We start from the raw sequence: 15905 nt of genomic DNA, 5'->3' as shown, positions 1-15905 counted from the left end.
AAGGTGTTGTGTTACAGTATTAATAACATTGCAGTATACCTGATTTACAGATTAGCCTAAAATAGGGTCAAAAACGTCATTTTTTTCTTGTCGTGTGGCGTACAATACAATACAATACTACGCATTGTATAGTGAAATATTACAAAGAATATTTAGTGCCAAAGGGTCACAGAAAAAGTTAGCATTGCATAGCATGCAGATGTTGACCTACAGTGCTTGACAGATGCTAGATTGTCCATACATTTTCAAACTTACCGTTTTACAATAACAAACACGCAAAACACAGAAAAATAGTACAGCACATTATTCCTTCATTAAGAGGTCAAATTATTATCTATGAACAGTAAAAGCATCTCAAGGAGATAAAATGAAACATTTTTTGGTCAAAATTTGTGAAAAATGAATAAATATACATTTATTTGCCAAACAACCATAATAACGTTTTGGATTTTTGTTTTAATGACATCAATTTGTTAAGCACTGTACATTGAATTGGTCTGAGTGTGGAACACATTTGGACCCACCACTAATTTCCATAAAATTATAATTTTTTTAAAGTGACATATTGTTTTTATATTACTGTGTGCAATAAATGGGTTAAAAAATATATACGGCTTGTTGTGGGAATTTTTCTGCCATAGAACCAGACCCCCGCCCCCTAAAAACACATCCTTATGGGGCATCCTATCAGATGTCATCCTGCGCTTAGGCCACGAGGGGGCATATATGCATAGCATCCATTGATGGCTATGATATGCTGTGATGCAGTGTTTTAGTGTCGTGTACAGCAGCTCGTGAGGGAATTGTTATTTTTAGCTATATGGTAATGGTGGCAGTCTTTTGGCAGTTTATTGGATTTAAAAGTGAGACAAATAGATTCACACTGAAGATCAATCAATTGTGTCTCCATATAGTCACATGACCGTAGATAAAGCTGACTTGATTGATGCTTTATTCAGCAGCACAGAGATCCATCATCAGTAACACACACCTTAGGCACTTAGGCACACACACATTTCTTCATTTTACAGTTTTCCTGCTACTGGAATGAAGTTAAAAAATGTCCGTGAAGAGCTGAGAAACCATCAGGCACGGGAGTTCCTTTCCTCTTCCTCGTTCTCCAGCAGGTAGGCTGGCTGGTAGCGCGTCACCCCCCTCCCATCCACCACCTGCAGTGCCGTGTTTCGATATGTGTTGTCCATGCTGCCCAGTGACGTGTACCTGCACCACCATGACAGCAAAGAAGCAGCACGTGAATGAAACAATGAAAGCACGCAGGCATGGATGGGGGAGTGTGTTCTTACCCTTTATCATAGAGGATGCAGTAGGGTACATATAGCGTCCTCAAGAAGGACCAGATGTCGTGATAAGTCCAGTCCTGTGTTGGAAAATGTCACATGTAATTGGATTTGGACTGATTTACCATTCAATACACGAGAGGGGAAAAAAAGCATTCAGAGAGGAGACGTTTTATAGCAAAATCAATGAGCATGATTGAGGATCTTAATAAATAAAAAGGTCAATTTTAATCCCATCCAAAATCCTCAGCACCCCCACTCTAGTGTACTGTATTTCCGTTTGAGGTGTTACTGACCAGTAAGGGGTTGACTCTCATGTAGGGTGGCCAGCCAAGGTCGGTGGGACACATGGGTGTGAGAGTGACAGAGTAAGGGTCGCTCCTCCTGGTGCCCATCAGGACGGCTTTCAGCTCCGGCTTCCGCTCCTGGACCTCGCTCAGGGCCTGCCGGATACTGCCCTCCACGGAGAACAGATCCAGGTCGTATCTGGGGGGGAAAGGGGTGTTTGCCAGATAATGAGTCACGAGCTTTTTTAACGCAAAGATTGTGCAAAACAAAACGATAACGCTGCAACCGTGTGCACTTTCACACAGGCCCTTTTCACCCCTTCTAATTTTTTTTTTTTTTTGGCAAAGAACTTCAAAAACGTCACACCCAAAGTAAATGTGAAACATTTGTAACGCTCCCCCCCCACTCAAAATCTGTCTAAGTGCAACTAACATTGATTGAATACAATGAAAATAGGACTTTTTTTTTTAAAAGGTTTTCCTATATTTTAGAAACATGTGCCTTCAAAATAACTACTTTGGAAATATGGACTGCGGAAGACAATTGGGCCATGTCGAGTCCTTACCTAATCCCATTTCAAATGTGACAATGATTCTACAAAAATGGAGTATTTTACACAGGTTTTTCTAAAATTAGGATGAGGCGTTGGTCACACTTGAGGCCAGTACTAGGAAAGTGGCTCAACATACCTGAGATTTGTATTGATGATACAGCGCAACAAAATCGTAATTCCCCAAACAGAGTTAAACGCTACTGCAGGGGTGTCCAAAGTGTGGCCCACGGGGCATTTGTGGCCGGCGGCTGTCTTTTTTTTTTTTTTTTTTTGTGGCCCATGGCACATTCTAAAAATATAATTAAACAAGAAAACTATTTTTAAATAAACAACAACAACTGCAGCTAATAATGGAAAAATTGGCAGTGATTTTACAAGAATAAAGTCCAAATATTGAGAGAAAAAAGCCGTAATCTGATTGGATTGGTTTGGTTTTCGGATTGGTTTAATTTTATTTCGAACATGCATATGTCCGAAAAGGAGTAGGAAGAAGCAGAGCTTATTTAATCCTATCCCCTTTTTGTATCACATCAATTGCTAATACATACATGTGTGTACATACACATACAAACACGCACATACATATATATACACTTACATCTGCACCTACACAAGTACGCACATATATACATATACAGTATACAGGTACACAAATGCTAAAAAAAAAAAAAAAAAAAAAAAAAGAAAATTATATTATATTAAATATTTATATTTATCCTGTCCTTCCTCTCCTGTTGATATCCACATCTTCTTTGGTTTTGCACTGCTAGTGACACTGAGTTTGTATACAAGAGTTCCTTTTATAAACTATGTCAAGGTTATTGCAATTATGCTTATTGTCATAGTCATATGGTCTTTAATATGTTCCCAGATCGCTGATATCTTGGACAACAAGCACTCTTGCGACTCCTGGACTTCCTTTTAGTTTGATGTAGATTTTCCCGTTAGTGCTCCAAGTGTTTTGAATCTTTCCTTGCTTCCTCAGGTCACGTGCTTTCCTGGCGATGTCGGAATTGCGTTTTGTGAGATGCTCATTCATGTAGACGTTGGTGCCTCTTAGCTTCTTTCCCTGTTTCAGCAGTGCAGTTTTGGATTCCCTGTTGGTGAACTTAATGATGACAGGTGTGGTGTTGTTCCTGCCATGGAGTGGGACGCAAGTGTCAATACTGTTGACATCGACATCCACCTCCTTCGAGTGTAGGAAGTTAGCAATCTGCTGCTTTATTGAAGGAACATCTCTTGACTTGGGTGTGATTTGGAGCCCTGTGAGGACCACATCATTCATTCGTGCCATCTGATCCATCTCGTCAATGAAGTTTTTAATTTGCTCCTTGATATTCTCCTTTGCTTCTTTCTCTTCCTCAAGGGTGGTGCGAAAGTCAGCATTGTCCTTCAATAGTGCCTTGATATCATCCTGTAGAATGTTGATATCATTGCATAGTGCTCTATTTTCTTCCCTGGGGTCTTTAGCATCTTTACGATCAGTACGTGAGGCGGCTTCCATATGGTTTATAGCCTCCTTGAGAGCAGTGCGCAAGGCAGCGTTGTCTTCCAGTAATGCCCTAACGTCATCCTGCAGAACCCTAACATCCTTGCAAAATGCTGTATTTTCTTTATGGTTTATCACTTGCTGAAGAGCAGAGCGCAAGGCAGCATTGTCATTCAGCAGTACCTTAATGTCGTCCTGCCGAGCCTTGATATCTTCCAAAGGGTATTTAACCTCCTTAAGAGCAGCGCTCAGGTCTGCAGTTTCATCGTGCAACTTCTTGACGTCTTTTCTTAGTATTTTGATATACTTGTTCTGTGCTCTATTTTCTTCAGACTGTATCTCTACAGTTGAATGCAGCTTCTCAATTGCTCACATTATTTGTGGTAGAGTGATCTCTCTACTCCTCGAAGCTTCTATCAAAGGCTTCATTGCAGCTCTTGATAGCATTTTGCAACTCTTGGTATCTTGGCCTAGCTAAGTATTCTGCCAATGTTTCCATGTCCACTTTGAATTCAGAGCCAGAATCATTTTCCTCTGCAAGTTCAGAGCCAGAATAATTTTCCTTTGTGTTTGACATTGTTGCTAAGCAACCTCTTTGAACTTCAGCAGTTAGCTAGTTAGCTAGACTTGCTAGCAGTATCGATACTTGTATCTGTACCTCTCGACTATCCAAGTTAAAGTTGGGGGATTCAGCAAGCAGCACTGATCTTGTGTTCATGAAGTGTCGTCAGAAAAGCACCAAAATAGTTAAAATTTCCAGTTTCATCAACAGAGCTCCTGCCATACACATCCTTCCCCGTCAAGAAAAAAAAAAAAAAAAATCTAACAAGAAAAACAAAGTAAAGTTGTAATTTTTGGAAAATTAGTTTGTGGAAAAAGTGAGAATGTTACGAGAATAAAGTCATAATTAGGAGAGGAAAATTTACAAGAAGAAAGTTGGGACTAGTTGGGAGAGAAAAACTGCAGAAATGGAAAAACAGCTGTAATTTTAGAAGAATAAAGTAAAAATATTAATAGAAAAAGTTGTATTCGAATGAGAAAAAAGTTAAGTTGCAATTTTACTTGTAATATTATGAGGAAAAATATTTATTTTAGCAGCAAGAGTTGAAATATTAAAGAAAAAATACATTATTTTTTAAAAACCATAGTCTTATCAGAAACAAAATTGAAAAAAATAATCAAAAAAATAAAATTGTAATTTTTGAAAAAAGTTATAAGAATATTATGGGACATAATACTATGGAAAAAAAGAGCAAAGACCCAAGTTTATACTAATAAAACCGTATATCACAAAGCTGAGCTCCATTTGTACATTACCAACTTATGGTGAGCGGGATGTGTTTTCTGCAGAAAAACATTCATAGAAAAACATTCCAATAAATTTACAAAGATTCCACAAATCCACTGTCCTGGGAAAGACGACTGATTCTGACATAACCAAAACTGCTTACTGCTTTTGCAAAAACACAGAAGAGATAACAATGGGAGTTAACCATACTACAGTACATGTGGACGTAAACTGAGCCATTTTTCATAGAATTGACCCCTTTGCCTCTCACATTATATGGCAACAAAAGCGCTCGACCATGTGTGTCAACGTCGATTTAAGCGGGCACTTTTTAGTACCGTAATTTGCGGTGTGTAGGCCGCTACTTTTTTCTCATGCTTTGAACCCTATGCCTTGTACGGCGATACGGCTAATTTATGGCTAAAAACTACATTTCCCATGTTGCTTATAGTGCAGCTTCAGGAAGTAGTGACGTGGAAGTGGAAGGTAATATCGCGCAGCGATTTCTGACACATCTTAAGTAAGTTTGATCAAGTGTAGAATTAGTGCAGCTTCCATCCCGTCTTTATCACTATTACCTCAGAAGGTGGAAAACTGCCGGATGACTTAATCCCCCCCATTACGTGTCAGTGGCATTTATACAGAACAGCATCACAGAACAAAGTGGGCTTTTAAAACGGCGTAAAAGGGGCTATAATACAGTTCAGACAAATTGGGGGCGAACAGGCCAGTAAGTGTACTGTATATTCAAATATCTGCTTTGAATGACTGTAAGCACTTCTGAGCAGACGGATGACTTCACCTTTTTATAGTATCCTGAAGGAACCTCTCCATTTCTGGGAATGGAGAGACGATGCGGATGTAAAGAGCTTTCACCTTGTCTTTACTGTCCGGGTAGCGCCTGAGAGCAGCGAGAGAGACAAAGAGAGATGGGACTTAAAAAGAATAAATCCCAACAGAAACAGAAACCAATTCTCGGGTTCCTGTTCATCTTCATCACTATCTGCCTGAGTGTGTCTTGTATTTTCTTTTCTGGGATCATTTGTCTTGTCTCGATTCCCTCCTACAGCTTTTTTTTTTTTTACCGCTTCATTGCGGCGTAGTAGAGATGCAGCAGTGCCGTGCAGTCTTTGCCGCCGTTAAAACCGACGCAGACTTCCTCTGTGGAATACTGATCCAGCGCCGCCTCGATCGTTTTCAGCGCTGACGCAACTTTCTCGCCCAGCGGTGTGCCTGCGGGAAAGGCAACCCGCAGGGAGAGCTTATTCAAGAACATTTTGTATGACAAATATCTCCTCTGAAGTCCCGCTATTCGCCCCCTTCAATGTTAATTACTTTTGCTATTATGGGTTGAAATCCCTTGACTGTATATTTCTCTTACCGCTTTTGGCTAGCATGTACACCTCAGCGGTGGCGATGGACACCGGGTCAGTGACTAAAGGTACCACGCTCCCCTTGGGCAGCTCGTCAATCAGCTGTGCCCGAGCTTTGTCCACCTCCTCCTGGCTGTTGGAGTCCAGGACCAGCCTGACTCTGTGGTAGTTGCTCAGCCAGTCAGGGTAGGAGCCAAGGGCTACCTTTCGGCCCCAGGCGGCCTGCAGTTTGGTGAGCACGGGGGCAATTTCGGCCTCATCTGCGGCCACAAACACCTAAACCAGTTGATCTGTAGTTAGTTTATCTCTATAACAAAAAACAAATATTCAAATATAATGTAAAGATATGATCGCTCTTACCTCTCGAGTGTGAAAGCTGGTACCTGAGCTCGCAAAAAGGTGTTCCAACCCATTAAAGGCTTTTTCCATGAGGGATGGTATTCCGGGAAAGATATACACGTTACGCACGCTCACCTGGAAACAGCAAATATGATTGCAAAAACTTTCAGAAAATCCAACTACTAGGACTTAAAAGGAAAACTGTACGTAACTACACGTAATGGGACACACCTATTCCGCCTGTGACCTTGTAGTAACAGGTACATTCATGATAACGTGTAATACTTACAGTATTTTGCTGTATTTTGGTCCTTTTAAGCATTACTGGAACCTCCTTCATGGGCGCACTGATTTCACATAGCAACATAGAAACAAATGCTACACCCAGTGTTAACTTTTGCAAGTGATGCGTTGCTAGCCGGCTAATAGCTAGCCAGTGTGGTGTGGCGAGGTGTCACTATACCAGTACAGTCGTTCTTTGGCATAGCAATGTTAATAACAATAATAATAATAATAATAATAATAATAATAATAATAATAATAATAATGATGATGAAGTCGCTGTAGCTTGGTTAACATGCAGGGCACGTTATGTAAATGGGGCGTGGTTGCCGCTTTTTGGAGGTTTTTTCAGAAGGCTTTATAGGGGGAATCGTTGCGTGCCATAACGTGCATTCTTAGCTGCCTCTTTTCAGCTGTTTTTATATCTTTAAAACGCACAAAACAGAGAAAGACGTGTGTTCAAGTCTCACATTGGGATTGCGGATGATGGGCAAAATTCCCCAAAAAAGTTTTCCTTTAACGCGTTTTAAAATGTTAACAAGTGAGATTGCAAGTGACTCTGATGCGACATCCTAAGACGGAAAACCGACAGGTCAATTTTGTTGGCGGCCAGCCACAAATAAATGTGGACCGCCACAAATAGATTTGGCGCTACCTGTTCACCTTTGCTCGTAAACACATTATAATGAGACTGTCTGTGAATGTAGCTTGTCGTTACAACACCGCATCGTAACTCTGCTTCTTGGTCTTCTGGTCGGTCAGAGAACAAGAAGATGTAGCAGGTGAGATCAGTGTTGCTAACTTAGCGACTTTGTAGATATATTTAGCGAGCGTACACACCCCTTTAGATTCTGTTTTTCAACAAAGCGACCCATGTTTTTGGTACTAGACACTACTGGAGACTAACATAAAAGCAGGTATCTGCCTTATCAACGAGCAGCATGTGCTGCTGAAGAGAGATGGCGAGTGTTATTGCAGCTGGAACTAATAGATGCACGACAGATCAGAAGCTCTGTAGATCTGAAATCGTCGGAGAAGGCGTTTGCAGAGGTTTGCTGTCCGACCCTCCGAACGAGTCGTATACAAATAGGAAATAACGTACAAGCCAACCAATCACAGCCTTAACGGTCAGCGTTACCGCAGCCTTTTTGGGGGGTTGCACGTCGGCGTAAAAGGGGCTCTCCCCGTCTTTTTCTGTCGCTCACAGCGCCAACCCCGCCCTGAGGCAAATCAGACCCCCGAGCCTGTGCTGTCCTTCCAAACCACGTAGCAGTCTAGCCCCCGAAACCTGTTGCCGCCATGCTGCCAAGATCCGAGCAAAAGCAAGTAGGTCCATCCGTCTTCAACCTGAAAGCCGCATCACATGCACCTCTCCACGCCTTCTCCATGATGAGGGCGCGTGCATGGATGACTGCGCTGAAGCACACCCCTCAATGCGCTTTAAAATTTAGGGTGCTACTCTGCCGCAGGTGTGAAACTTATGTGTGTTACACTCATTAGTGCCTCTAATGCTGACCGAGCATTTTGCGCCTTACCACCATTACAACATTGGTTCTGTTGCTGCTGTGTTGTGCAATATGCTTGTTAATAAATGACAATGTAGTCAAAAACAGCTACTTGCCACTCTGCATACAGGAGCACCAGAACAGAACCCACAGAAAAAATGGTCATACGTAGTTCACCCACCAGTGGATAGCGAAGAGGTTTTCCCGTCTGAGGGTCCATTCCGTAGTTGAGTTTCGCTGACCGGGGCACCATGGCCAGCTTCATGGCCGCACTGTTTTTGTCCGCTACTCCAAAGAACTCCTCCACCAGCCGGGAAAGCTCGGGGTGGGGATAGAGCTCCTCCTGGAAGGCCATGGCGACGCTCTCGAAGGTGACGTCGTCGTGTGTGGGCCCGATGCCACCTGAGGTAATGAGGTGGGTGTGCTGAGAGGAAAGGAGGGCCACCTCTTTGGCGATGACCTCCTGGACGTCCGGTATGACTGTTATACGCTGCACGGAAACGCCGAGCTTCCTTAACGCTCGCGTGAGGAAGGTGCTATTGGTGTCCGCAGTGTGGCCCTGAAAGAGACGCAACATAAAATGGCTGTCACTTGTCACATAAAGACTTAGTGATGACTTCAAGGTCTTGCTGGATGAAATCCTGCCAGCATATGCCAAGGGCGAGACATGACATTGGAGAACCATCAAAGACTTCTTACACTACATCATCATTTATTTTTATTCATAAGCAATGATGGAGAACCATGACACGTACATATAAGGAGCTACTGAAACCTGATGAGGTATCATCGTTGATCTTTATTTATTTGCAGTATTTCAGGTTTAAGATTTTGCCAGCCTTTGTGTGCAACACAGTGCGACACATCCATCCATCCATTTTCTATGCCGCTTCTCCTCATTAGGGTTGCGAGGGTATGCTGGAGCCTATCCCAGCTGACTTCGGGCGACAGGCGGGGTACACCCTGGACCGGCCGCCAGCCAATCGCAGGACACAGTGGAACCTCTAAAGAAAAATCAGATGGTTTGTTTGTATATTCAAACAACCTTTCCCAAACGCAATAATGGAAATAAAATAATAAAAATAAAATAAATAAAAATTATTATAAAATAATCCACAGTCCTAATTCCAAAATATTTAGTTTGATAATGAAAAGCATTAATTAGTGAAAACCAAACAGATAGACCTCATTACAACAAGATGTTATTGAACATTTTACAATTTGAAACACAAAATGACACTGCTTTATATATCTTACGTAAGAGCACTGTGTTTTTTATGTGCTTAATCTTTTTGTGTTTATTTTTGTAGGAAGCAGCTGATTGGCCCCGCCCTCTCTGGAGCCTATAAATGTGTGCAGGTGCGCTCTACTCGTTCTGCCTTGTCCGCTGCAGGCTCGGCCCGTCTCCAACTGCTCGTCATGCTCCTGGGCCACTCTGTTGTTTCTCTCTGGCTGCTGTTGCAACGCTGAGAAGCAGCCTGGGTTTTTCTTCTGTTAGTTTTAGAGCTGCAACTAACGAATTTTAATTTTTTTTTTAAGACCAATTTTTAATTTCCCCCTCTTTATTCAGAAATAAAAGATTTGAACTGACAGAGCAGATAAGTGCACAAACACCACGTTGTCGCTTCAATACCCAAAACAATGTTAAATAATAAAAAAAATCTAAATGTTTGTCAAATAGCTTCAGTAAAAAAATAAATGTACACCAAAATACAATCATGATCATTTCTAATAATCGATTAAACTGAAGCTTGTTGTAATCAGTCAGGCCATAAATGGACCAAATACATACAATATGAAAAACACCTACACATCATGCATGACTAAGGAAATTAAAAAATAATCACATTTGAGAGGCTGAAATCGGGGGATATTTACATCGTCAAATCAAAAAATGATTCATCGATTACCAAAATTGTTGTCGTTTAATTGGGTAAATGGTTAAACTAGTTAGTTTTAGTGTCTTGTTTGTCCTGGTGTGACCAGCTGACCTGTTTTCGGTTTTGCTTGTGTTTAGGGTTTTCGTTGTGTGTTTAGGTGTAGCGGTGAGGTGACAACACGACGGCCCTGTATACTGTAGGGTTGGCTTGTTCACCTCACCGTGCTTTTGTCTGTTTGGGCCAGCACATCAGGACGTGGTTATTTTGTCACTTTTTCTTTTTCTTTTTTTTTTTTTTTTAAGTTTATTCATTAATAAACTTGAGTGAGTTGATTTTCTCGCCTCTTGTGTCCTCATTACCGCCGTCAAGCGCTGCGCAAAAAGTTGAAAAATTCTGAATGGATTTGGATGAAAGTTTCAAGAATTGTCGGAAATGGAATGTGGAAGAACTGATTAAACTTGGAGGGTGATGCGGGTCACCGTCTGGATCCGGGAATTTTTTTCAAGGATTCTTTAACATTGCGAGATAGGACCCCATTTTCGCCACTTGTGCATATAACTCCACAAAAAAATGGTCAGCGCACTAGGAAAATAAATACATGACAAGTTTCCAACAGGTTCTACAAAATACCAAAGACTGATCCAGATAATGGAATAATTCCGGATACTAGGATCCAGAATATGAAATAAAATAGGGGACCTTTAGAATTTTTATCATGCAAAGACAACAAATGAAGCGTGAATGTGAATGTGGAGTGTGCCAACAGATTTGTTGTATCTACAAAAGCTATGGAGCTAGATTCAGAAGAAAACCGCCATTATGGAAAATGCGATTTTTGTGAATAACCACTGAACTAATATTGATATCATTATGAATCCAATTGCTAATGGTATTTTTTCAGGGTCAATGAATATAAATATCTAGATAAAATAAATATAGAACTAATATTTATGGTGTAAATCACAATATGGGGGCAACTATGGCGGAGGTATGCGCTCTCCGAGTGCTTTTCTATTTGAATACGTTATGTTCCCCTGGGTAACACTAATGTACTCTAGATCTGTTTCACTTTTCAATAGCACCTCGACTTGGTTTTAGCCTCAGGCGTTGATGTCAAAGGTTCCAGTGGGCTGGCTGTCGGACTGAGACGGGTAAAGTGGCCGCTTTTCCTCATCGGACGTACTAGTCATATATCAGAGTGGTATTTTATGGTGGACGCAAGTGAAGGCTTCAGTCTTGCCTTGTAGCAAACTGCCTCAAAGCAATCATCGTTCAAATGTGCTGAGCATAACAACGACCACTTCGATGGTTCTTTCCACACTCGCGTGTTCCTGATGAATTTTGTCCAGCTCTTTGCAACTTTTTCATCTTTCAGCCAATTAGAAGATGAACATCGTGGGCGGTGCCATTACTGCATCCTCCCAAGATACAAAGTGTTGGCATTCTCTCCAAAAACCTCAAAAAATTTGCCTAAAACTCTCGTCAAGCTGACAGGCGATTACACCAAAAACAATACGCCGAGCCATGTCCTTGCAGGATGTCTTACTTGCATGACGTCACAGCTCAAGGGGCTGCAGAGCATTTAATTGACTTTTGTGTGCTATTTCCTAACTTTATCCGTGTTTAAGAATTTTGGATGACCTTTAATGCCAAAAGCCGATACACAAATGTGTCACTTTTTAACACACAACATTACAGTGGAACCCGCGGTCCCATTTAGGTTGACAATAATAATAATGCATGACATTTTATATAGCGCTTTTCAAGGTACCCAAAGTCCTTCACATTGAAGTGAACCCATTATTCATTCACTCTTCAGTCACACACTGGTGGTGGTAAACTATATCTGGACCACAGCTGCCCTGGGGCAGACTGACGGAAACGTGACTGCCATTTTGTGCCTACGGCCTCTCCGACCAACACCAACCTTCATAGTAGGTGGTTGAAGTGTCTTGCCCAGGGACACGACAACAGCCACTGCGCTTAACAACCCATCTCTGTTAGATAAGAGCATAAATTCATATGAAAACAGAAGAATCAAAATAAAAATATGCAAAAATGGAGGAAAACCATGCCAACAAACTGCCACAGGTCACCCATTCTCCTGATGTCTCTGGCCATAGCCACAAGTAAATGTTCAAGCAAAGCCTAGTTTGTGTTTTGGTTATGTCATGAGGGACTCGACTTCAACGGGTTCCACCAGAATAAATCCTACGAACAAGCAAACTGTCAACTTGAACTTTAATGGCGAAAGCCAATGCACAAGTGAGCCGCATTTTAACATTATTAACTGTGACACAAGTGTAAAAATAAGTTAAAAATAGAATAGAATAAGCCCTTGTTAATCCTACAGTGGGGACATTCAAGTTTCACAGCACACAAGAACAAGTGTCAGTATCAAAAAAATCCATTAACCATCAATTAACCATGGTAAAACATAAAAACAACAACCTTTCCAAACCCCATTTTTCCCATGTTGCTGTTCTGTGTGAAATGCACTGTCATGGAGTGGTGGGACAAGGTCCACCTGCAAATTTCCCGGCTTTGGCAGTAGTATCAGAGCTTTAACATAGGTAGGATGGTATCTAGCCACAATGCTGGGACTAAAGTATGATGTTTAACACCAGAGATTGAATTCTCCCACCCTGTTGTGTTGAAAGCAGTTGCTGCTATCCGTCAGGTATTTTTCCACGTCACACCAGATGCCAGCACGAACGTTGTCATACACTATGCCTAATTACCTCATCTAAGTATCGCACTTGGCTGGGTTGTGTGTAAAGGTGCAAGCCGGTAAATGTTGGATCTACTGTTCTATGGATCTGATGCATCAATTATGTTTTGTTTTGTGCATATTTTTCCTGAAAGGCTTGGTCCAATTGTGAATGATACAACCTCAGGGTTGCTTGACGTTTTAGAGGTTCCACTGTATTAACAGGTTCTACCTTGAGAATCTCGTCTCCAATGATGAGGATGGCTGCAGTCGGAGCCTCCCCGCTGGCTTCATTGGTGGACATGGCCGCTTTACTGAGTTGAGCCGCCAGTCTCCCCACACGTACCTCCGCTCGACTCAGCTTCAAAAAACCCGAGCTGGAAGACACGAGGACATAAACACTAATACTACTACTACTGTGTATTTTCAGAAATGATGCATAAACAAAATAGTACATGCAGAAAGTATTCACAACGCTTAAATTTTTCCACATTTTGTTCTGTTACGGCCATATTCCAAAATGGAATACATTTTCCCTCAAAATCCTACACCCAACACACCATAATGATAACATGAAAAATGTTTGCAAATGTATTAAAAATACAAACCTAAGAAATAACATGTTCATAAGTATTCACAGTCTTTGCTCAATGCTTTGCTGATGCACCTTTGGCAGCAATTACAGCCTCAAGTCTTTATGAAAATAATGCCACTCAAGGACAGTCACAGCTTTTTCCTTTGATATCTTGGCTGTGTGCTTAGGATCATTGTCTTGCTGGAAGACGCACCGTTGCCCCAGTCTGGTCAAGAGTGCAATGGAGGTTTTCATCTACACTGTCTTTGTACATTGCAGCATCCATCTTTTCCCTTCTATCTCCCAATTCCTGCTGCTAAGGACCAACAGAAAATGTTCTGTATCTTTCCCCAAATTTGTGCCGAGAGACAATTTTGTCTCGGATGTCTACGGACAATTCCTTTGACTTCATGCTTGTTTTGTGCCCTGACAAGCACTGTCAACTGCGGGACCATATATAGACAGGTGTATGCCATTCGACAGAATTTACAACAGGTGACTCCAATGAAGCTGTTGAAACATCTCAAGAATTATCATTGGAAACAGGAAGTGCACCTGAGCTCAGTTTTCAGCTTCATGGCAAAGACTGTCAATACTGTGATTTCTTTGTTCATTTTTAATAAATTAGCAAAACTCAGAAAAAAAGCTTCTTTCATGTTGCCATTATAGGATAGTGTTTGTAGCATTTTGAGGGAAAAAATGAATGTAATCACTTTTGAAAAAGGTTGTAACATAACAAAATGTAGCAAAAGTGAAGCACAGTGAATACGTTCCAGATGCACTGTGTTATGTATTGCAGGGGACTTCAAACTTTTTTCAGCGAGGGCCGCATATAGAAAAATGGAAAGGTACATGTTTGAAATGTATGAGCATATAAAAAATTTAAAAACTTACATTAACATGAAGAATCCATGTAGAGTACCTCAAAACTCAGACCTTCTTGTATTTCCTACAAACTTGTAAGAGACGCAAGGGAGGAAAAAAATGGGAGAAAAGATTATGCATTGCACATTTTGGACTAATGACTAATTTGGCTGACTATTTTTGACATCTCGTGTTTTAATGAAAGCATAACGCTGTAGTTAAACCGTATTGAGTAGTACACGCATGCGTCAAGCCTGTATGCTATCTTTGCGATGTTAACTCGCATTAGTGGATGTTGGCTTTTTTTGCGATCATTCAAAAGTAAAATAAATGTGACGTAAATGGCTTCGATGTCACGTTCTCTCCTTGCTTCTGTACATGACCCTGTCTGTGAGGAGCTCTGTTAGCTATAGGCGCACACTAGCCGACAAAACACTCTTATATTTCGTTCAAATGGTGTTTTATATTCTACGTTATCTTAACACTAATAAAACAAACGACAAAGCGTGCTCATGTGTACAGAATACATTTGCTAAAGCTAACAGAACTTACGTCGGCTATAGTCCTCCAAACAGAGCGGTGCCATTCAAATGACGTTTGAAATCATCGTCCAATCGTAAACAAGAAATCGTTTCCTGACTGGCAGGGAAGCCAATCAAATTTACGAAGGCGGGTCTTATAGTGTCGATATACGGAAGTAAACAACGATGCTCCTGTCATAAGCAATATGAGGACTGTGGAAAGACTTCTGAACATGTTCGACTAAATGTTTACTATAATACAGAACGTCTTTTGGCTAATAATAACACAACTTCGTTCCACCATATTCAGTCACCAAACAGACCACTGCGAAGACTGTCTTCTTCTGAGCAGATTTATACACAAGTGTAGGTCGGGCGCCTCTATTGGTTGGAGGAGATACTATATTTATCCTGTCTGATTCATTATCGTGTTACTTTGTCTGGCCTACGGATGGCGCAATATTGTATGTCTAAAAATAAGGCACTACCGCCATACAATAGTCTAATTCAATTTTGAATAGGCTTTTAAATAGAGAGGATGGGTTCTCAATTGTAGGCATTCCAGTTTCAGTAAGGTCCACTGGTTTTGTTCGGATTAAGTTAAACTGTTTACCTAATATTAAAGTCAAAATTAAGTCTTGTCAAGTCATGTGCATGAAATATAGCTGGTCGAAGAAGACAGAAAATATAAAAAAAAAACAGATGTAGAAATCATAAAATAATAATTAGAGTTATTTCTTAATCAGATTGATGATACTAATTAGAATACACCCTATTCTGTATATACTGTATATTGTTTTGCACATACACAAAATCAGACCACACAAACGGGTGACAATTTGGCCAAACATGCGCCCCTACTGAGTCGCCTTACACCACACTGTGGCGCCGCCAATAAACATTGACCCCATAAGTCAGTTTGACTTGAAATTTCTCACACA

General features: G+C 41.0%; 1 protein-coding gene across 2 annotated transcripts; it reads right to left on the bottom strand.

The window, feature by feature from the left end:
- On the bottom strand, positions 1 to 15291 carry flad1 (flavin adenine dinucleotide synthetase 1). 2 transcript variants are annotated; one of them, XM_054782836.1, is made up of 11 exons: positions 14996 to 15291; positions 14474 to 14535; positions 13238 to 13382; positions 8597 to 8974; positions 6650 to 6763; positions 6298 to 6565; positions 6002 to 6149; positions 5719 to 5817; positions 1595 to 1784; positions 1305 to 1378; positions 1 to 1221 (listed from the first exon to the last, which is right to left on the bottom strand). In XM_054782836.1, the coding sequence occupies exons 2-11, from the start codon at positions 14479 to 14481 to the stop codon at positions 1086 to 1088; spliced, it is 1560 nt and encodes a 519-aa protein (XP_054638811.1). In that variant the 5' UTR covers positions 14482 to 14535; positions 14996 to 15291; the 3' UTR covers positions 1 to 1085. The 2 variants fall into 2 exon arrangements, with proteins under 2 accessions (XP_054638811.1, XP_054638812.1); XM_054782837.1 differs by having other exon boundaries at positions 14474 to 14528.
- Between the last annotated feature and the right edge of the window lie 614 nt (positions 15292 to 15905).

The sequence above is a fragment of the Dunckerocampus dactyliophorus genome, chromosome 7 (assembly GCF_027744805.1).
Source record: "Dunckerocampus dactyliophorus isolate RoL2022-P2 chromosome 7, RoL_Ddac_1.1, whole genome shotgun sequence".
NCBI classification, from domain to species: domain Eukaryota; kingdom Metazoa; phylum Chordata; class Actinopteri; order Syngnathiformes; family Syngnathidae; genus Dunckerocampus; species Dunckerocampus dactyliophorus.
Note: the sequence above shows the minus strand (reverse complement) of the source record. Positions and strands in the feature narration are given on the sequence as shown.